Here is a 23,406-nt window from a genome sequence, read left to right as displayed (position 1 = left end):
GGGCTTCTCTTTTCAAGTGGACATCCATCAGTCTCCCCCAGATAAACGCTCACGCCTCCCTTGGCCGTTACAGTGAACTTATTAGAAATTTCTTTAGAACACCACATTTTTTAAGTTAAATTCCGTGTTTTTTTTTTCCTTGGGCCGTCGGCATTTTTTACTTTAGGAATAAATAAATAGAAAGATTTTTTTGACAATTTTCACAGACATTTATTTGAATTGTTTCCCAAACGACAAGCCGGACAGTTCGTGTGTTTTTCCAGAGGACACTGAAATATTCACAGATCGCTAATAATAAAATAGAAAACACGCGATGCACCCCCGTGAGCGGAGATCTGTCAGAGGTATGTCAGCTGTACACCTTCCACTCGTTCACCCACAGATAATTACACATATGCCAAAAACGGAAACTTTTCAACGGGGTTTAAGTTCGTGCTCTAAGAAATCAATGTTTCCTGACGTAGGACATAGCAATGTGCACTCGAACAATAAAACTATTTTTTAAATCTTTTAAAAACCCTGAGGCTTCCGCAGACAGTGCTTTTTACTTCGTTTTTTTTATTTTAATAGTCGCCAAACATGTTTACTAAAATAAATAATTTAAAATCTCTGTTTTAAACAAAAGAGTCCAGCACAGGCCTGGTTGTGTTAATGTTTTCATGTCTAAATTTCAATGTAATATTGCAATATGCCTGGCACAGCGTGCCCTTGTTGACTGTTTCATTCTTGTTTTGGTTCTTTTACACCCAGTATAGATACATACATCGCTTCTCTGTGTGTATGTAAAGCTGTTCCTTCTTACTAAGCATTTTCCAGCGAGTTTAGACTTAACTGCCTGAAATCATTTTGCGATACCTCACAAAAAGGATACAGCGTGCCATGTTGGCTTAAAATGTTCGATTAGTCGACGTAAAAAGGTTTCAAGTTCTGGAAAGAAAAGTGGAATTTCATCGAGACACATTTGAAGAGTGTCTCAAGAAGGTCATTTAAAATAGTTCTGCAATTAGTATTCGACATTACCTGCCCACTTATGTACACTTCATAAATAATCTTTACAGCCGCATTTCCCCAGAGTCACTCTGTGCGGCGTCAATTTGTGCCAAGAAGCGCAATAGCTCCTACCTTGTCCACACACAATGTTTTGTTTTTAAAAATGGCAGCTGTTCAGGTTGGCGATTTTGCTGGAAAAGTTCTGGCCGGCTGGCAGCAGGCTCTCGTGGGCCAGGCTGAGGTGGTTCTGCCCGGATGCCAGGCCGGGGGCGAGCATGGCCAACACCTGCGCCTGGCCGCCCCCCTGAGCTGAGTAGGACGCCGTGGGGGCGCTGGGCGGGGCGCCCGCCGCCCCGATGATGTTGTCTATGGAGAAGGAGGAGGGCCTGCTGGCGGAGTCGGTCTTTAGAGTCTGCAGGAGGGGCAGCGTGGGGCTGAGCGAGGGGTAGAAGGGCTTGCGGGCCAGCTCTCCCCCCAGGAAGGAGGGCAGGCTGGGCGTGGAGAAGACGGCGGCGGTGGGCGGCAGCGGGCAGTGGGAGGCCTGGAAGGGGAAGCCGGCCGCCCCGTGGTGGTGGTGGTGGTGCGGCTGGTGGAAGTTGGCCATGGGCAGGCCGTAGGCGTAGCCGTAGGGGCCGTAGCCGAAGCCGGGCATGAAGCCGGGCGAGTCCCGCAGAAGCTCGGAGGCCTGCTGCCGCTTGAAGCGCTTGCGCCGCCGCAGGAAGCTGCCGTTGTCGAACATGTCCGCAGACTCGGGGTCCAGCGTCCAGTAGTTGCCCTTGCCCGGGTTGCCCGGCTCGCGGGGGATCTTGACGAAGCAGTCGTTGAGGGACAGGTTGTGGCGGATGGAGTTCTGCCAGGCCGGGAACTTCTCCCGGTAGTAGGGGAAGCGCTGCGAGATGAACTCGCAGATCTCGCTGAGCGTCAGCCGCTTCTTGGGGCTCTGCAGGATGGCCATGGTGATGAGCGCGATGTACGAGTAGGGCGGCTTCACCAGCGCGCTCTTGGCCGGCGCTCCGGGGGGCGAGGCCCCCGCCGGGCCCCCCGACGCCGGCTCGTCAGAGTCGTTGTCCGAGTGGTAGTCCGCGTACTTTGCCGAGTCCGGGCCGGCCAGGTCCCCCACCACGTCGATGTCGGTGTCCTCGGACAGGGTGGAGGTGTCAGACATCTCGGCGCCCAGAGTCATGGTACCGTCGGCGGGGAGAGCGGACCCCGGCAGCCTCGACCCCCGGGACCTCTCTGCGATCCTGGGGGGTGCAGCGCGCGTGGGGCGGGCTGGTGTGGGGCCCCTGATTGCAGGAAGCAACGACCCCCGGACTGGGGGGGCAAATATACTTTGGCAGTCCAGGTGCCCCGGCTGGGCAGTATTCAGGTACCCCGCCTGGGCAGTATTCAGGTGCCCCCGGCTGGGCAGTTTTCAGGTGCCCCCGCCTGGGCAGTCTTCAGGTGCCCCCGGCTGGGCAGTATTCAGGTGCCCCCGCCTGGGCAGTCTTTAGGTACCCCTGGTTGGTCAGTCTTCACGTGCCCCCGCTGGGCAGTCTTCAGGTACCCCAGGCTGGGCAGTCTTCATGTGCCCCCGGCTGGTCAGTATTCAGGTGCCCCAGGCTGCTCAGTCTTCAGGTGCCCCGGCTGGGCAGTATTCAGGTGCCCCCGGCTGGGCAGTATTCAGGTGCCCAGGCTGCTCAGTCTTCAGGTGCCCCAGGCTGGTCAGTCTTCGGGAACCCCCGGCTGGGCGGTCTTCGGGTACCCCCGGCTGGCAGTCTTCAGGCGCCCCGAAGTGTGCAGGGTTCAGGGCAGACCGGACCCTGCAAGGCGCTGATGTCCCATGACAGGTCAGGTCGGCAGACTCCTGGTACCCCCTGACTGGAGTCTGCGGCCACCCAATGGCAGCAGAGCTGGGGTTCCCCTTCCTGTCCCGGCTCCTCTGTCTGCTCAAACTCGGGACCCTCACCGCAGAGCCGTCGTGGGACCCCTGTGCACCAAGTCCTGAGCCCCTCTCGCCGCGGCAGAGTCCAGAGTCCGTCTGAGAGGACGCGGCTTGTACCAAGGCGCCGACTCCTCGGCCAATCACTGGCTCAAGTCACTCATCCCCCTAGTGGAGCTCCGCGGAACCAGCAACTTCCCAAACTCCAGGCAGCCTCCGAAGTTCCTCCCAGTGCTGGAAGTGCAGAGTGCTGAGGGAGGGGCACCCTCGGGTCACACCCCCTGGGTGGTCTCCACCGGCCGGTCCGCGGGGCAGCACCCTCCGCGCGCTCCAGCCGCCACCCGGGACGTGACGGATCCGAGCGGCCGGACCTAATGTGCTCGTGTGCCCGTAGCACCCTCTGAGGCATATATCCCACCGCCGGGTCACGTGTGTGCTGACGTGATCTCAGCTTCAGCCGACTCGACTCGAGCACCACACACACAACACACGCACACCTCACACACACGCACACCCCATACAAGCACGCCCCGCACCGCCGGCGGCAGCCTCGCACCCGCAACCCTGCAAAACGAACCCTCCGCTCCGTTTCTCTCGCTCAGACCCGTCTTAGTTACATTAAATCAGCACAACTGAACACCCAGCGGCTGACAGCCTGTCAATATTTTAACTCTGAAAAATCAGCTGCCGATCTGCAGTCACAAACATTTCTGGACCTGGATATTTCGTTTTCTTCTCACACTAAAATATTTCTGCCGCTGGTTAAGCGCATTGATGCCCACCCAACGTCCGTTTTAATGTCACAAGTACAGCAACGTGTGCCGCCGAGCGGCCGTCGCACAGCAGCGCGCGGGCCACTTGAGGGAGACATCTGTGGTCTTCAAACATTATACACAGACCCCGAGGTCGCTGTCACCGGCGGGGAAGGTGGGCGGTCGGAGAACACCTGCACCCGCGAAGCTTCCTGCAAACCACCACCCTGATGTACTGGCAACCACTTCAACTTTTGCAAAATATATATTGTTCCCACTCATTTGAATACAGTATGTGCAGAACAATTGTCAAATGTGTAATACTGTTTATTCGAGGAAGTGTCAATAAACCTTTTTTTTAAATTGTACATTCTTCCATTAATTAGTTCTTTATAAATTCAATAGTGTCAAAATCCGTAGTGTTGTAAAACGTGCTCTGTCGATAATAAACCCTTTCTATATAGTAACAGGTGAGAGGTTTAATATTAGCGTATCACTAATATTGTGTTAATATGTAACACGCTTTAACGGTAATCCGCGTTTTCTACAGTGTAAAACATGACATATTTCTAAGCAAAATAATGTGCAAGATGTACTATTGTAAGGGTGTGTTTTGCCGTAAAACAGTTTCTAATTAGGAACAAGAACCACGTTTAAAACAGTTAATAAATAACATTATGTACATAAGGTTGTATTGCAAGAGGGAGCTTTAACTGTAATAAATATATCTATATGTCTTTCCCTATTATCTATCTATCTATCTATCTATCTATCTATCTATCTATCTATCTATCTATCTATCTATCTATCTATCTATCTATTTATATTTATATACACCTATAGGTTTGTGTGTGTGTGGGGGGAACACCAAACGCCAAAAACTTACCTGAGTGACCAGGAGCCGTGAGGGGAACGGCGGAATAGCGCCAAGGACCACCGGGAGACAGCGCGACCCGGGAACCGCGCACTACAATCCCCAGCAGCCCCTGGGGCGGGGCACGACGACGCTGACGGCCGGAGAGCGCCCGGAGGCGCCTGTTAAAAGGCTGACCCCCCGGGAGCCCAGTGGGGGAACACCAAACGCCAAAAACTTACCTGAGTGACCAGGAGCCGTGAGGGGAACGGCGGAATAGCGCCAAGGACCACCGGGAGACAGCGCGACCCGGGAACCGCGCACTACAATCCCCAGCAGCCCCTGGGGCGGGGCACGACGACGCTGACGGCCGGAGAGCGCCCGGAGGCGCCTGTTAAAAGGCTGACCCCCCGGGAGCCCAGTGGGGGAACACCAAACGCCAAAAACTTACCTGAGTGACCAGGAGCCGTGAGGGGAACGGCGGAATAGCGCCAAGGACCACCGGGAGACAGCGCGACCCGGGAACCGCGCACTACAATCCCCAGCAGCCCCTGGGGCGGGGCACGACGACGCTGACGGCCGGAGAGCGCCCGGAGGCGCCTGTTAAAAGGCTGACCCCCCGGGAGCCCAGTGGGGGAACACCAAACGCCAAAAACTTACCTGAGTGACCAGGAGCCGTGAGGGGAACGGCGGAATAGCGCCAAGGACCACCGGGAGACAGCGCGACCCGGGAACCGCGCACTACAATCCCCAGCAGCCCCTGGGGCGGGGCACGACGACGCTGACGGCCGGAGAGCGCCCGGAGGCGCCTGTTAAAAGGCTGACACCCCCTCTCGCCCCGCGAGTCGCGCGCGGGAGCGACCGGGAGAAGCCCGGGACAAGGGCGGGGCCGTCTGTGGCCATCAGTGGACAGCAGTGGTCGGGCGGGCCACCCCCCTTGTTTCTTCAACTCTTCAACACTTTATTTCGTGAGTACTGTTTGAATTTAATTGGATTTTAACTTTTTACTTGCTTACACGATCCCCTCTGTCATTGGGATAATGCCGCCAAAGGAAAACAAAGGGAGGAGTGATACTGTTGCTTTTACAGGAGCTATGGACCAATTTCTTAAAAGAATGAACTGTGTGGTGGATGAAAGCATAAACATTATGGAAAGGAGGGTTTCACAGGAATTGGACATTGCGAGAAGATCCTCTCTTGGGTCATTGGCACATGTACAAACACCGATTGCCAAAGATAGAACCGAAACAGTCGGAAGTTCTAACGATCTTCAAAATAATGTTATTAATGTTGATACAACTGTTGCCAATGATATACTAAATGCTACAGAGAGTAGTTCCCTAACAGTCTCAGACTCTATTTTACAATCTCCCAACAATTTACCTACTGTTCGTGCTGTACCGGTGGTTGTTGAGCAAGTTAAAGTTCACAATACCAGACAGCAAAAGGGGGCTATACCAAAGAATCAACAAGGGTCTATAAAAATCCCTATTGGTAAGAGAAGGAAGGGCCCTAAACACCCTGTCTCACCTAATAGTAGCCGGGAAGGGTCTGTTGCCATAAACAAGGATTTAATAGGGATAGGGGCAGAGGGAGTGGACTCTGCCTCAACTATTATACTTGAAGCACTACGTCACATGCTCCACCCATTAGAGGAGAGATTAAGTAAGATAGAGGTATTTTTGAAACGTATAGAGAGGGACATAAAGGAAAGAATTGATATTCAATTGAGGAAGCCAAGTCCTAACTCGCAACCAACATTGCCAACACTGACAACAGCTATTCCCGTAAAACCCTTAGATGCTAGAGATGGGCAAAAGGAAAAATTAGCACCTAAATCGAATGTGGGGGGACCTATGACACCTAGTGATGTATCCAATGGCCAGTCCCAAAAGCAAAGCACCCCAAACCTAACTGGTAATAAAGAGACACTAGATGTAAACAAACCTAGTAAAGATGATGGAAAGGATGTACTTAATCTTCCTCCAGAGGTTTGCCCATTTGTGGTCATCCTGACTGGAGTCCCAGAGCTAGGTGAACAAGAGTTGGAAAGTACATCCTACCTCTGGAAAAGGGTGACTCAATGGCTTAATACCAACAGGCCGTTGCCCCCTGGTCTGAGGGGCAACATCCTGAGTATTAGGCGAGTATCGTGGGTGGGGCGCATGAAGAAAGACATACAAGGGGACAGTATAGTTATTAATTTTGATAACCCAAGAACAGTTAACTATATTTGCAATTGGAAGTATCCTAATCCAGATCCAGCCACTACCATACATCCATTTAAGCTAACACATTTCTATCCACCCAGTCACTTCCATCCTAGGACAGACGGGTGGACCACGGTAAGGCACCGTGGAAATAGACGCCAAGGAGTAGGTTGGCTAGGACCAACATACCATCCCTTTAACATCCTCTCCTATAACCAATTTGATTGCCTAGAGTCAGTTGACTGACGTCAGGCAACATCAAAGGCTACCATACTAAATGAACCTTCTTCACCAGATAATATGACCCCCATACTTAATGTTACATCTCCTAGGGAAATTGGGGAAACGAATATACCTCCTAATCATCAGGAGATTGACTGTGAAAATATTCACAACAGCAATAATTTGACAGGGTATGACCATGAAGCATGCACAAGACCCCGTGATATGATGGGAGGAGATAGTGATAATAGTAGGTTAGCGGTGGATAGGCAGTTAAACACCTGTATTAATATTGATGATAATCCACTCCCCACTGCTAAACCTAGTACACACTGTGCAAAAGAGAGATCCTCATTGTTAAACTTAGTTTCTTGGAATATTGCAGGTGTTGGTCCAAAACTGTGTGATCCCGACTGGAATAGTTATATCAATTCATTTGATGTCTGTGTACTACAAGAAACATGGGCCACGGACCAGATCCATAGAATAGGATATAGGACCTACCAAGTGGCGGCAGTACCCTCAGTAAGAGGGAGAGCTTCGGGAGGGTTGGTAATATGGATCAGTACAACTATCGATGTGGGGATAAAGATGTTAAACACCGATTCATTAGATATACTAGGATTGAAACTAACTACAAGTGACAAGAGGGTAATAAATCTTATAAATGTGTACAACAGACCATGTCCCGCTAATAGGGAATCTCCATGTATAGAGAAATTGGAAATGCTCATGGGTACTCTAGAACATGATGAAGGTATCATTTTATGTGGCGACCTAAATTGTAATTTTGAGCCGATTGCGGGGATGACTAAACTATATGAGGATGAGGATGTGGCTCATGGGATACCAATGCTAAATAGTGGAATTGTTCGTGGAACCACACTAGCCCTCCAGATCACAGGGTTATTCACAAGCTATGGTCTAAGAGCCTGTAATGGCCGTATGCCATCAGACTCCCCGAGAGCATTTACCTTTAGTAGGGGGATCTGTAGTAGCAAGATAGACTATGTCTCTGTTTCTTTTAAATTATGGCCATATACATATGATTTAAATGTTGGAGAACGTTTTGAGAGTGATCACTTCCCGTTAGAAATGAGTTTCTTGTCAAGTATCCTGAAAGAACCTGATACTACTGGGGGTAGTCTTGTTTCACAATTACCATTAATCTGTGATAATGTTGTATTAAGTAATAATCGAAGGGCTATCAAATGGGCATATATCCTAGAAAGAAAGGATCTATTGGCTAATATTTATTCCGCTTTTGTGAACTCATTCGAGCTCTATAATATGGATGATTGTAAATCTGGTGAATTTATTGGGCTACACAAAGCCTTTTGTAAAAAATTGATTGATCTTATTACTAAAAAACCAAGGAAGGGGAATGGGTCGGTAAACACTAAACCAGTAGGCAAACCATGGTTTAACAAGGAATGCCGAGAAGCGAAGACCAACCTGATCAATGCGGTAAAAACAAAAAACCCCGAAGATCTCAAAATTAAAAGGAAAATCTATAATAAAACTTTAGCCATTGCAAAGTCATCCTGGGACGAGGACCTATGGTCCAGCATGTTATTAGCTGCGAAAACCAAAGACCACAGGCAGTTCTGGGAGTTAGTAGCCAAAGGGAATAAACCAGATAAAGGCTCGAGGGAGGTATTCTTAAACGAAGCCACATGGGTTGCTCATTTTACATCATTATATGCAGCCCAAACCACAGAGGAAAAGCTTATGGTAGATCCAAATGAAATAGTTACCCAGATAGAGGATGCTGAAAACCTACTGGTAATTTTTGATCTACAAGAAACCGAAACAGCAATCGCTTCTGTGAAGCAAGGGAAGGCCCCGGGCCTGGATAAGATCCCTGGTGATCTTTATAAACATAATGTGGAGATCTGGGCACCTTATCTAAATCATTTATTTAATGTCATCGCAGCAGGTGACCAAATCCCTGACACATGGGATGGGGCGGAAATAATCACCATTTTTAAAAAGGGGGATAGAGGGGACCCTGCAAACTATCGCCCCATTAGTCTTTTAGACATAACACAGAAAATTTATGCCAGACATATACTTAACCGCGTAAATACGTGGTTGGAGGAAAACCTGATTTTATCCAAGTATCAGGCAGGGTTTAGGGAAAAGACTGGAACCATCGACCAGGTACTAAGGCTATGCTGCTTGTACTGGAAATATGTTATTATTCGCAGAGGTAATTTATATGTTACCTTTGTAGATCTACGAGCAGCTTTTGACCTTATTCCCCGTGATCTATTGTGGAAATCATTGAAAAAGCAGGGGTTCCCGAAAGATCTTTTGAAACTTGTGATCAGGTTACACCAGAATAACTATGCCAGGGTAAGATGGGGTCCTAATGGCGAACTAACAAGCAAAATCCCTATTAAGAGGGGAGTACGCCAAGGGTGCGTACTGGCACCTACACTTTTTTCCCTTTATGTTAACGATATTGCAGCCCAAATGGAGAATTGTGATAATGATTCACCTCGCCTGGGGGGGGGTCGAGTTTCGGCCCTCCTCTTCGCGGATGACACAATTCTCATTTCACAAACTCCTCGGGGCCTGCAGATTTTATTAGATAGGTTCCAGCAGTATTGTATTACAAAAGGGTTAGAAGTTAATGTAAAAAAGACTAAATATATGGCACTTAATCCTCACAAGGGTTTCAGGAAAAACTTAACGTTAAATGGAGAAAAACTTGATTATGAATCAAGCTTTACTTATTTGGGGGTACTATTAGATTCATCCTTAAGTTGGAAACCCCAATTAGAAAAATCCAAAATTGTCTTCAAGCAAAATTGTCTACCAATACTGAAAAGACACAATAACTGTACCAATAAAGCAGTCACCCCAGCGTTAGAATTGTTTAAATGCAAGGTTCAGTCGGCGGTTGTTTATGGGGCAGAACTCTGGGGACCCGTATGCAGAAAGACTTTTGAAATCATGGAAAACAGGTTTTTAAGGGGACTATTAAAGGTTCCTAGTAGTACTCCTTTACTACCCCTACTCCTTGATATGAATATACGACGCACTGACCTACATGCTATATTAAGACCATTATTGTTATGGGTCAGGTTGTGGATTACCCCAGAGCTGTCTGAATATAAAAAAGGGTTGGTTGAAGTTCAGGAACTGGACACGTGTAATAAGATTTTTTGGTTTAAACATGTTAAGAGCTGGTTAACAAAACTGGGTTTATCCCATTTTTGGACTCAACCCGAACTATTGACTGTGTCATCAAAGAAGATAGTTAAACTCTCCTTTTGGGCTCTAGTGAGCCATGATGCTGTATATGTTGGAGCACATGGCCCCTTAACCGAAAAATTTTTATTGGTGAAAAATGTAGCCCAGTTTGAAATGTTTCTTGATGAGATTCAACCACCTTTAGCGAAAACCTTGTATATAAAGTATAGGTATGGTATACTAAGAACTCGGGAAACCGAGTCCAAATGGGGGAAAACCAGTAATGACAAATGCACCTTATGTACAAGTAATTTAAGAGAAGACATTTTTCATATCTTGTTTTTCTGCCCAAGCTATGCTGAAACTAGAAAAAAATGGATAGTGCCATTGTGCCGTAATATTGGAACAACTTCTTATAAGGAAGCAGGAAGAATATTACTTACGGACACTAGTCAAGTAATAGTGTTTTGTGTCAGTAGATTCCTTTTGGCAGTAAAATTCATTAGGCAAAAGTCATCACTGGCATTTTAAGTGTCTGGCTGTTATATATCAATTTAATGCTTTTTTAACTTTGTAAATATTTTAAACTTCTTTTTAACTATATTTATTGATGATTGTTTAAAGCTCACTCTCGTGATTCAATTGAGAAGGTTAGGGATTATATTTGGTAATGCACCAGCACTTTATGAATCATGAATTATATATTCTGTAAAATTGTGATGATATTGTGGCCATGTATAATTATGTGCATTATGTATTCTTTTTCTTTTTCCCTCTTTTTTACATGTATATTATACATATTGCGTTTTTGTATATCTTTTATGATGCAATTGCAACGAAATAAAGATTATTGAATTTGAATTTGAATTTGTGTGTGTATTTAAATATATATAAATGCGTGTATATATATATATATATATATATATATATATATATATATATATATATATATATATACACATACACACAAATCTATCCGTCTCTCTATCTATATATATACAATTAAGTGTATTATTTAACAGTATAACAGAGTGCTTCTTCGAATAAGAACTTTTTAAAATGAGGAACAACTGACTTGCTTATAAATAGTTTTAATCTCTAATAAATAGAAAAACATGTAATATGTGGTATTAAAAGACGGTACTTTATGAATAATAACCGTTTTCTGAATGTTAAAAACTGTCTTCAATAAGAACCCGTTCAAAATTCGCTGTTTTCGAGGGGACGTCTAGTGCGAGGGGAGAAGATGTGGCCTAATGGCCAGAGCTGTGGTTTTGGAGCTGGGGAGCCAGGTTGGAGTCTCGGCGTTGGTTCATCATCCTATGATACTGGGCAAATCACTTAATTTCCGTATGCCTACCGAGAAATGAACGTGTCCTTGTGCAATGTAACTGATGCTCACGTAAACCTCTAATACTTGGGGTCGAGGTCGCGCCATGTAAAAGTGCAATAAATAAATAACATATTCCAAGATATAAATGACAAAAGCAGAAGCCGCGGATTGCAATGAACATTGCCGCGCCGAGCGGCTGACATTGGAGGCCTGGCCACCAATAACTCGGAAAATATCCCTTTTTGGCGGTCGGTGAAAGGAGGAGACAGATCGGATGATAGGTGCACGAATTTTATCATTTCATATAATGACTCAAGCGGGAGAAGGCCATGACTTCCAATATTTTTTTTTCACAATCTCTTAATGTGATTGTTGCAATTGGAGCATTTGTAAGGGATACCTTCTGGTAGGTTTCCTTGCAATTTCTAATATTTTTCTGGTGCGTTTCATCAAGACGGCCCAGCTGTAAACTAAAATCAGCCACAAAAGCGGATACACCTTTGTGATAAAGTGTGGCATGCATCTGCCATTCGACATGGCTTCTTTTTACTAATAAAACTCGACCATCTTGAAGTTAAGTGAGAAAATGCTTGTGCATAGGTGGGTAGACACTCAGATGAAACAGTGCCGGCGATAATAAATTACGTGATCATTGTTTTCTCTACTCGCGAACTATTCGAAATAGAATCAGAATATATTCATTTGTTTTGCCCGTCTATCCATTCAATAAACTGATGTATTCGTCAGAAATAAGTTTCCAGATCGGAGACTCCCATCTGAATAACCCAAGAAGGAATTTGTAATTATTTTTTCCGACCTATACTGAAAGGAGCTAGATTCGCAAGAGGTTCGGATATCCGGAGACCCAACTCGGACATTATTTAGGGACGCATTCAAGGGACCAATGACCGACCTTCAAAGCGTCTCTCATATAGAATTGCTGCTAAAAATAAAGACCCATTTAAGCTGGCCAGATTTACACGAGCATCTTCTGTTACGAAGCAGTGTGCATGCACTGGGTATTTCCATTTCCACATTCAATATTAGATATATGAGCATCGCATGATTACATTCAAACTGTGCTGTTGCCGTGCGCGGTTCAGGAATCTATTTAACAGCGAATGCTACTTTCTCATTTATTGCGAATATTCATAGTGAGTGTGAAGAAAATATTGACTCCATCGTGAGCGCACTTATTTGCTGTTCACTTAATAAATAAACCTAAATAAAATTGCACATATCACTTCCAGGCTCCCGCCACATTTTGCGAAAATAGACAGCCTATGAACAAAACAGATCGAATCCGTACGTGTCTCGCAGCCTTTAATGGCTTCGTTAGATTTATTTTCGTTAAATTCCATGTTCCCTGCGGTTTTCTTCAACAATAACGGAAAGGAAGATTCAGCGCTATAAAGTATTCTCCATTCTGGTGCCCGAACGGGGCAGGCGCAGATCAATGGGCAGGGGCTCGGGGTCAAGCCGGTGCTAACTCCGAAAGTTGCCCCGTTTGACTAGCCTGAGCCGGCCTATTGACTGATCGGCTTATCGACGTGTGTTTGTTTGTTTGCTCGAGTTTTGTGAATACAACGCACAATCCCCGACCCCGATTCATCGCACGCGGTCGAAATAGCGCTGCACGCGCATAAAATGTCTAATTTGTTTCCATGGCTCAAATCTATTTAATTTGATAGAGGGAATGAGATCGATATTGCTGCATTTCCGTTCGTTGTGTTTTTTTTGGGAGGGGGGCGGGGAGTCGCCCCTCCTTCCTTTTTATTTTGAAACCACTGTCCAGTCCCTGTTGCAGGAGCTCACCGGCATAACATATAAATGTGTTCTGTGCATTGAATCAGCGCACAGATTATAAATGTGGGGCTGTGTGAGTCAAGTTAATGAATCTATTTTAGGAATGTGTAACAACTTTCATTTCTCCTCCAGATGTTTCACTTGTCATTTTAAGAGAGGAACAGCAGTGTTCTGTGCGCATTGTTGATGTCAAAATATATTTCATTTTGACAGGCTGTAAAACACATCAGGGAAACAATGCCATTGGAGCTTAACGAGGAACCACATGTTGTTTCTTCATATTTGTAGTCAGCTAACCACCACAGCTTGTCTTCTTCTGCACCTCTCAGCCGGATTGGAAAGCGTCTACCACTTTATTGTGGGGTGAAAACATCCATCCATCCACCAAACCCACCCCACCCCATCCATCTATCCAAGTTTGCCTGCCCACGTCTACTACTTTATTGTGGGGTAAAAACATCTATCCATCCATCCATGTTTGCATGTCCACCTGTCTCCCCACATGCATAGCTTTCTGCCTGTGTGTCTTCTGCCTTAAATATCTGCCTGGTTATTTATTTATCTATCTATCTATCTATCTATCTATCTATCTATCTATCTATCTATCTATCTATCTATCTATCTATCTATCTATCTACCTACCTGCCTGCCTGCCTGTCTATCTTTCAATGAGAAAGTCCTTTTTTTGCATGCACACCCCCATTGTCTTGCCTGATGCTTCTGGTTTTTCAACTCTGCACACTGAGGCACTCCTATCCAGTCCCCTATGTATGTGCTCTGAACCCTAAAGCATGGTAAAATTGTCAAATTCATAATTGACATATTTAATGTTCCAGTGAGGCCACAGTATATGGTGTAAAAATACTCAAAGGACATGGGAAGATTAAATGTCACATGTGGACAGCAGTACATGTTGTGCCAGCCACCACACTGAGAAAGGAATGACTTCAGGACTACCCGCGTTGCCTGACTCCCCAGGGTGTAAACACCCGGACGAACCTGTTAAAATAACCCACCTTTTCAATATTAAGTCACCCACTACGAAGGCCCTGAGGCCCCCAAGGCAGCAGTGGCAGCTGGTGGACTTTGGGAGTGGTAGAGCTGCCGAACAACAGCAAGTGCCTTGAAGCCTATTAGCAATGTTTATTTACAGTGCCATCAACTATGGGAAGCAGATCAGAGGTCACTGTCTCTTGCTGATGGTGCTCAGTGCTGTATTTCATTCTGGGTTTATTTTTTATTGCAAGTACAACCCTGCCACATTTATGCAGTGCCATTTTCTTTATTATTTTCAACTTTTATTCTTTTGAATATGACTGGGCTCCGAGGCAGTTATTGTTGTTGGCAGGGTCGTGATAGCAATAAAAAAAGAAGCACAAAATGAAATACAGCAGTGAGCAATGATCTACCTTGATACTGCTAACTGTTGCTGACCTCCCCAGTAATCGTTCTCTGGCTTGCCGGGCCGAAACACCTAACAAGCTTTCAAATTGCACTTTCATATACACTTAAACAAGTGCTCAGGTAAACACGCATTCAGACATACACACACAGTCGCAGGCACGCATATAAAGACGATCACACAGATATACACATGCACTTCCCCCCTACACAATCAAACACACATTATGCGCTAAACGCAAAAACGTACTTGGGTCAGTCTTCCACATGAACTTATGGGCTCTTTGCCTCCAGGGCAGGCCCACGATTTACAACTCCCCTGGTCCTCTGCAGCATAAAAACATAGCAGAGACAAGTCAACAAGCTTCCACCCAATCAGAAGCTGGAATAGGGTTGAAGGTACAGAGATAGATCTTCTTTCTCGATTCCAACTTCTGATAGGGCAAGAGGGAGTATTATGACAAGCCCTGAAACTCCACTATCTGACAAGCTGTACTAACAGACGCTAATGTAATATGTCAGATATGTATTGGGTCTATGTGAAATCGGGGCTGCACAGTCTTTGCCTGAAAATACCATCTGTGGAACCCTCTTCTGCTGGCAAAGTAATGTTACAGCTTTTACTTGCAAACAAATGATCCATGAGATAGCTTGTTTTTATGCAAAAACGGTAACAAGCCAAGCAAATAGTGGCAGAGCAAGACAGTAGGTTTGCACTCAGCCACCCCCTACGAGCAGCCACAACTACCAGGGAGGGTGCCTAGTATTTTAAAGTGGTACATCTAATAAATTGATGTTGGCATGTACCTACAGTGAGTAACCCCCCAAAAGTATTTTTCATTGTAAAGGGCTATCAATGTCCTATGAGAAAAACGAGTTCAGAATAAAATCATGGCCATTATATCCCAAGCTTTAGTCAAGCTACCAGAGTAAGTCAGACACTATGTTTCATGTATATTAAAACTGAAATTCAAAGTTGAAGTCAGATTTTTATTACATATATTCAGGAAAAGTGACTTTTAAAATATCATATTATACATGGCTGAAGCTCCAGTAGGCAAATGAGCGTTAGCCTACTGGCAGGTGGCCCTGCCAATGCATCCCCTTTATAAGGTGCGAAAACAGAACAGGAACAATGGCTTAGGCCTTTTCATATGAAGACTGTTGAACCTGGCCCTTTTTGCATGGCAATGCCCAAACATTTTGCCTTCTTCCCCCCATTTTTTCTTACATGTTTTGGTTGGCTTTAGGACTTCTGGCACTTTACCACTGCTAACCAGGTCTAAAGTGCATATGCTCTTTGTGTAAATTGTAATGGTGATTGGTTTAACCATGATTGGCTTATTTGATTTACTGGTAAGACCCTAGTAAAGTTCACTGTGTGCGCCCAGGACTTGCAATATAAATTCTACTAGTGGTTTGTAGCACTGATTGGGCCACCCACATGTGTAGCCCTGTAAATAAACCTCAGACCTGCCACTGCGGTGCCTGTGCACGCAGTGTTGAACTGCCATGTCGACCTCGCAAGTGCCTCCACTTGCCAAGCCCAAACTTTCTCTTTTACTACACGCAAGGCACTCCTAAAATCAGGGTCGCGTTGGTAAGGCGGGCAATCAAGCAATGGCCGAGGGGCCGGTATCCAAGTTCCAGCTGTGGGCTGTTTTTTTGGGCAGCCTGGGGCCGAATTGGGAGATGTCTGTGTTGTTCAGATGCCGCCAGCAGCCCAGTGGGTGCCTGAGTGGCCTTTCTGGAGGCAGATGTGCGTCCATTACGTCCTTTTATTAATGGTCAAACAAAGGTGTCACTCCCTTTTTCTCGCTGGGTCGGCCCATTAATGCATGAATATTGAGCAGGGGCAAGGATCCTGAGTAGAAGTGGTCTCACTGTTTTAAGGTGTGTTTCACCAGTGTGAACTAATCTGTGCATTTTTTATAATCTAAGTAAAGTGAAGAAAACATGCTTCTCTTAGAGACACCTCCCCCCTTCTTTTTATAAAACTTCTCCAAAGCAGTGTTTTTCGGAAAGGCAATATGCAAATGAGGGCCTATTTTTTTTAGCGTGCCCAGGCCAATTTTCAATCCCAATCTAAACCTGCCTAAAGTAGGCCCAAGGTAGCCCCATGGGCAGGGGGCAGTGTATTTAGAAGATAGGACATGTGCTGATGTGTTTTACATGTCCTGATAGTGAAATACTGCCAATTTCATTTTTCTCTATTGCAAGGACTGTCTCTACCAAAGGTTGTCATTGGAGCTGCCTTGTAACCTCTTACAAGTGTAACTTCCAATTGAGAAGAGCTAGAGATTTGGAGTTTGGGGTCCCTGAGTTCACAATTAAAAAATACATCTTTTAGTGAAGTTGGTTTTTACATTGCATGTTTGAAAATGCCACTTTTAGAAAGCGTCTAGCAAAACACAAAAGATGAGGGACGGAATGTTGCACAATGGCAAAACATTCACCCCAGTCACAGATCTGGGTTTAATCCATTGTTACTTTGCTCGCCAAGCCATCCCAGTTCAGACATGGACATATGGAAATCAGTTTTGACCCTGTGCCTCATGGGAACAGTCCAGCCCGAACTCCCAAGCCATGTCTTCCCAGGACCACAATCAAGCATCCTAGGACCGGTTTCTGGCTATCAGCTGTCTTCAGCCAGGATAGCTTGTCTCCAGTGGCTTAATGAGCACGGGACCCACGTCTGAGCATACCCTTCCCACATAGGGTGAACAGCAAAACACACAAGATGATGGACGGAATGTTGCACAATGGCAAAACATTCACCCCAGTCACATATCTCGGTTTAATCCATCGTTACTTTGTTCGCCAAGCCACCCCAGTTCAGACATGGCCATATGAAAATCAGTCTTGACCCTGTGCCTCATGGGAACAGTCCAGCCCGAACCGCCAAGCCATGTCTTCCCTGGACCGGAATCAAGCATCCTAGGACTGGTTTCTGGCTATCAGCCATCTTCAGCCAGGATAGCTTGACTCCAGTGGCTTAATGAGCACGGGACCCAAGTCTGGGCATACCCTTCCCACAGAGGGTGAACAGCAAAACACACAAGATGATGGATAGAATGTTGCACAATGGCAAAACATTCACCCCCAGTCACAGATCTGGGTTTAATCCATCGTTATTTTGCTCACCAAGCCACCCCAGTTCAGGCATGGCTATATGCAAAACAGTCTTGACCCTGTGCCTCATGGGAACAGTCCATCCCAAACTGCCAAGCCATGTCTTCCCTGGACCGGAATCAAGCATCCTAGGACCGGTTTCTGGCTATCAGCCGTGTTCAGCCAGGATAGCTTGACTCCAGTGGCTTAGTGAGCATGGGACCACGTCTGGGCATACCCTTCCCACATAGGGTGAACAGCAAAACACACAAGATGATGGACGGAATGTTGCACAATGACAAAACATTCACCCCCTGTCACAGATCTGCGTTTAATCCATCGTTATTTTGCTCACCACACCACCCCAGTTCAGACATGCCCATAGGCAAATCAGTCTTGACCCTGTGCCTCATGGGAACAGTCCAGCCCTAACTGCCAAGTCATGTCTTCCCTGGACCGGAATCAAGCATCATAGGACCGGTTTTTGGCTATTAGCCATCATCAGCCAGGATAGCTTGATTCCAGTGGCATGGAGAGCACGGGACTCACGTCTGAGCATACCCCTCCCACTCGGGGTGACAAATGCAAAATCAACAATTGATGGATGGAATGTTGCACAATGGCAAAACATTCACCCCCAGTCACAGATCTGGGTTTAATCCATTGTTATTTTGCTCACCACACGACCCCAGTTCAGACATGGCCATATAAAAATCAGCCTTGACCCTGTGCCTCATGGGAACAGTCCATCCCAAACTGCCAAGCCATGTCTTCCCTGGACCGAAATCAAGAATCCTAGGACCGGTTTCTGGCTATCAGCCAGGATAGCTTGATTCCAGTGGCATGGAGAGCATGGGACTCACGTCTGAGCATACCCGTCCCACTCGGGGTGACAAATGCAAAATCAACACTGATGGACGGAATGTTGCACAATGGCAAAACACTCACCCCCAGTCACAGATCTGGGTTTAATCCATCGTTATTTTGCTCACCACATCACCCCAGTTCAGACATGGCCATATGCAAATCAGTCTTGACCCTGTGCCTCATGGGAACAATCCAGCCCTAACAGCCAAGCCATGTCATCCCTGGACTGGAATCAAGCATCCTAGGACCGGTTTCTGGCTATCAGCCATCCTTAGCCAGGATAGCTGGATTCCAGTGGCATGGAGAGCACGGGACTCACGTCTAAGCATACCCGTCCCACTCGGGGTGACAAATGCTAAATCAACAATTGATGGACGGAATGTTGCACAATGGCAAAACATTCACCCCCAGTCACAGATCTGGGTTTAATCCATCATTATTTTGCTCACCACACGACCCCAGTTCAGACATGGCCATATGCAAATCAGCCTTGACCCTGTGCCTCATGGGAACAATCCAGCCCTAACTGCCAAGCCATGTCATCCCTGGACCGGAATCAAGCACCCTAGGACCGGTTTCTGGCTATCAGCCATCCTCATCCAGGATAGCTTGATTCCAGTGGCATGGAGAGCACGGGACTCACCTCTGAGCATACCCGTCCCACTCGGGGTGACAAATGCTAAATCACCAATCGATGGACGGAATGTTGCACAATGGCAAAACATTCACCTCCAGTCACAGATCTGGGTTTAATACATCGTTATTTTGCTCACCACACCACCCCAGTTCAGACATGGCCATTTTTTTTTAAATGTTAGTTTCTATTTTTGAGTGTGTGTATCAAAGGTTATATTAGGGTGAGAGGAGGTCTGCCACTCTATCACAAGGATGATGTTATCTGTGATGTCATCAGTAATGTCATTTGAGATGTCATGAGTGATGTCACTGACCATGTCATGAGTGATGTAATATGTGATGTCATCAGCAGTGCATTGCAGGCGCGCGAGTTATAGTTAGCTGTGCTAACTATAACAGTGGAATTTCAATGGTTTTGTACGAGTGAAATGTCCAACTAACTATAACGATCCTGAAACCTATGTTTTTTTCAGTGAGTTTCTAAGGTTTTTTAAATGCTAATTCCTAACTATAAGGTGCTTGAAACCTATGGTTTTTTCAAGTGAATTTCAAAGGTTTTTTAAATGCTAAGTTGTAACTATAACGTGCCTGAAACCTATGGTTTTTTCAGTGAATTTCTAAGGTTTTTTAAATGCTAGTTTCTACCAATGCCTACTGAGGTACGACATGTGAAGACAGAAGAAAAAACACACAGAAAGAAGGAAAAGAAATGCAGAAAGAAGCAACAGAAGTCCCCAAAGATGAAGAAAAGTGCAGGAAGAAGGAATACATGCGGAAAGAACAAACCGAGGAGGCCTTGTTGCAAAATCATCCTGTACTCTCAACTTTTTCAGATGGGTATTGGTGGTAACTGACTCTGACTAACCGGTCCTAGAGCCAGTGCTATGCTAAAAGACACTTAGAATATAGTTAAAACACCTACATACACTAGGGAACACTATGCGTTGGGGTACCCATGTGATTAGCATGACCTCCTCTGTAAGCCCCTAGTAAATAATAGGGCAGGGGAAATAAATGGGGATGTGGAGCCTATGGGCTAGATTAACTTTCATAAGGCTTACAGATTACAGACACACACTAAAATCCACTATAACGGGTGTGAGAAGAAGTATTCTGCAGAATCCAAAGTCATAATTGTACTGTGTTTGGGTCATCCAGAAATGACCTATTTCTCAGAGTCAGCCATAACCAGGGCCTGGTTGAGGGCTGACCTCAGCAGGCTGGATTGATAACCTTTCTTCCCTGAGCTAAGGCCTCCTCTCTAAGGAGGAGAAGATGGGTGGAGCTACAGGCTCACCCATCAGCAGCTATCACTGGGTACCAGGCACCAGGCTGCACCAGGGAAAAGGCAGCTCTGGGGGGAAGGGGCTTTTTCAGAGACCATGTTGCCAGAGACACTGGACGACGCCATCTTGAACCAACCCAGAGGCCTGGGCAGGAAGGAGGAAGCAGGGGGCAGAGAAGTGTTGTGACGCTGTGTGATAGGGCCAACAGAAAGTTCCTGCCAGACCACTCCCCAACTTGTCAAAAGAATTTGCACAGGAAGAGGAGCTCTCTCTGGGGTGTGGTCTGCTGAGACAGAGGGTGCTGGAGCCTGGCGCAATGGGCAGTTGGAAGGAGGAACCCCCTTACTGCTCCAGAATCCTGAACAGCACCAGGAGAGGAGTCCAGGACCAGTGTGCAGCAGCCTGGGCCTCTCAGCGAGCAGGAGAGAGGCGCAGGAGGAGAGCCAGGCAAAAGGATGGTGCAGGGAGCCAGTGAAGACAGTTCCCTGTTGAATCCACTCTCTGTGAGACCCAGAGGGTGAAAGAGAGTGCTTGCAGTGGCTGGGGAGCGCCACCAAGAGCAAGAAGAGGTGAAGAGGGTGCAGATCGGTGCTCTGGGGGCCAAGATATTTTTCCCAGAAGGTAGGCGACCTTTCACCCCTGCCCGGACTGCCGTCAAAGCACGTGGGGCTCCGCCACTGATCCCAGATGAGCCCCCGGGGTGGGTCAGGTCCTGGGGGCGGCTCCCAGAAAGAAGTAAAGTCGGGGAGCCCCATTGCGCTCCCCGTAAACGGGCCAATGAGGGGGGCCAGGAGCCTGGCCCCCAAAGACATCGATGAAGGGGGAGCACTGTCGCGCCCACGCTAAGAAAGTTTCTGGCCCCGTGTTGCTGAGGCGGAGGAAGGGGCACGCCGCCGCGTGTCCACCTTCGCGGCCGAAGTCAAGCTGGCGAGTGCAGTCGTGCTCCCCGTGAAGTAAATAGGTGTCCGGGATCCCAACTCCGGGCCCCGATGGCGGTCCTGGGTACCAGGAGCCTACCCTAGTCCCCGGTGAGAAGACAGAAGTCAGGGAGGTGCCGTTGCGCCCCACTGAAGACTGCTCAGGGCCCTGGGACCCCATTCCCGGACCCGAAGTGAGGAGGAGGTGGGGGGAGTGCCATCGTACTCCCCTGAAGACCCGCTGCGGTGGGGAAGTGGCCTCGCATCTGCCACTGGAGCGGGCAGACCAGAAACCGAATGCCGACTCCCACGGCAGCACGCGAAGGTGCTGGCCGGGCGGGGAGCAGGCGGGGGTGGGCTCCCCGGGCTGCCCTCCAGCGAGTGAGCAGGCGGGAGCCCTGGGACCCGGAAATGAAGGGCAGAGCTGCGAGGGGCCCGGAAAACCAGCAAGCGGCCGGGGAGTGTACTCCCTGCGCCGCATACACTCACCTGGGGGTCAAGGTGGGACCGGGTCCCCCACGGAGTCCTGTAAGAGGCACAAAGCACCAGGAATGAGGGCAGCGTAGCTTTCCCTGGAGCAGTGGGGGAGCCGCTGCTCTAATATGCGACATTTCCCATAATGCCTTGCAGGCCAGGACCGGCCTGCAAGGGCAAAACAGAATGTCTCTCTACTTGTGGTGGCCCCAGGAGAACAAGGTCATCACCACACGGGCGCAAAGGTGCAGGGGGAGCTGCTTGAGAAGCGCAGTCTCCCCCAGCACAAAACTGGAAGTCCCTCCCTAAGTCTCATGGGGACTTGAAAAGGATAACCCCTCAAGGGTTCAGCCAGCATTTCAACAACTTCTGGGCTGGAACTTTTATTCTACAGCTGAGGGTGTATGGAGAAGTGCATATTGGAATGAAGGGGGGGATGTCTGGCGAAAGGCATCTCCTGGAGATGAAGGGCATTTACTGATGTTATTTCTTCGAGTGGGACTGTAGGTTACATGTGTATTGTGAAGTTTCTGTCTAATGTGATGTGAAATGAAATGAAATGAAATGAAAGGAGTCTTGTTGTGCGCAAACTTAGCCCAGTGGGCGTCAAGGCGCCTAATTAAAAAAACCAGCTCATAACAAAAACCCAGCAGTTCAACCTGAGTAGGCTCTTGAAAAGCACCACGTTTTTAAGGCCTTTTTAAACAAGTCTAGAGAAGGTAGAGTTTTAATCTCCATAGGCACGGTGTTCCAGAGCTGGGGGGCAGCAACGGAAAAGGCCCTGGCTCCCCATCTGGTAAGCCTGAAGCGAGGGACAGCCAGCTGGAGTAGTCCCGCAGAACGAAGGCACCTTGTGGGATGGTAGCGGGTAAGTAGGGAGCTGATAGCGCTTTTTGATCCTTCCTCGAGAGCTCTGTACGTCAAGCACAAAATTTTAAAATAGATTCTGTGCTGGACAGGCAACCAGTGAAGGTCTCTCCTAGCGGTGGTAGCAGATGATGTCTTAGGAAGGTCTAGGCCAAAATGTGCAGCAGCATTCTGCACGGTTTGCAGCCGATGTATGAGGCCCTTGTTGGACTCCATGTATAAAGAGTTACAGTAATCTAACCTGGAGCCAACCAGGGCGACTGCAATCTGCTTACGTGCTTGAAGGGACAGATAGCTACAAATTCTGTTAAGTATCCTGATCACGCCCCAACAGGTTGCCACAGTCCGATTCACCTGAAGGGACATCGAGAGTAAAGTATCAAACACCACACCAAGATTTCTGGCAGATTGAGAGGGAGTGGGGCAGGTGCCGAGAGAGGAAGGCCACCACTCACTTGACCAGACATCTTGGTCCTTCCCAAAGACCAACACCTCTGTCTTGTCGCCATTCAGCTTCAGGGAGTTGATGACCATCCAGTCTGCAACATGTTGCATACAT

The 23,406-nt window shown here is 47.3% G+C and overlaps 1 protein-coding gene across 1 annotated transcript; it reads right to left on the bottom strand.

The window, feature by feature from the left end:
- Nucleotides 1–212: 212 nt before the first annotated feature.
- LOC147747146 (forkhead box protein D2-like) lies at nucleotides 213–3,197 on the bottom strand. The gene has a single exon (XM_086936169.1). It carries the CDS (start codon nucleotides 2,171–2,173, stop codon nucleotides 1,148–1,150), a length of 1,026 nt encoding a protein of 341 aa, XP_086792295.1. The 5' UTR covers nucleotides 2,174–3,197; the 3' UTR covers nucleotides 213–1,147.
- Nucleotides 3,198–23,406: the final 20,209 nt, after the last annotated feature.

Source organism: Lissotriton vulgaris, chromosome 1_1 (assembly GCF_964263255.1).
Source record: "Lissotriton vulgaris chromosome 1_1, aLisVul1.2, whole genome shotgun sequence".
Taxonomy (NCBI): domain Eukaryota; kingdom Metazoa; phylum Chordata; class Amphibia; order Caudata; family Salamandridae; genus Lissotriton; species Lissotriton vulgaris.
Note: the sequence above shows the minus strand (reverse complement) of the source record. Positions and strands in the feature narration are given on the sequence as shown.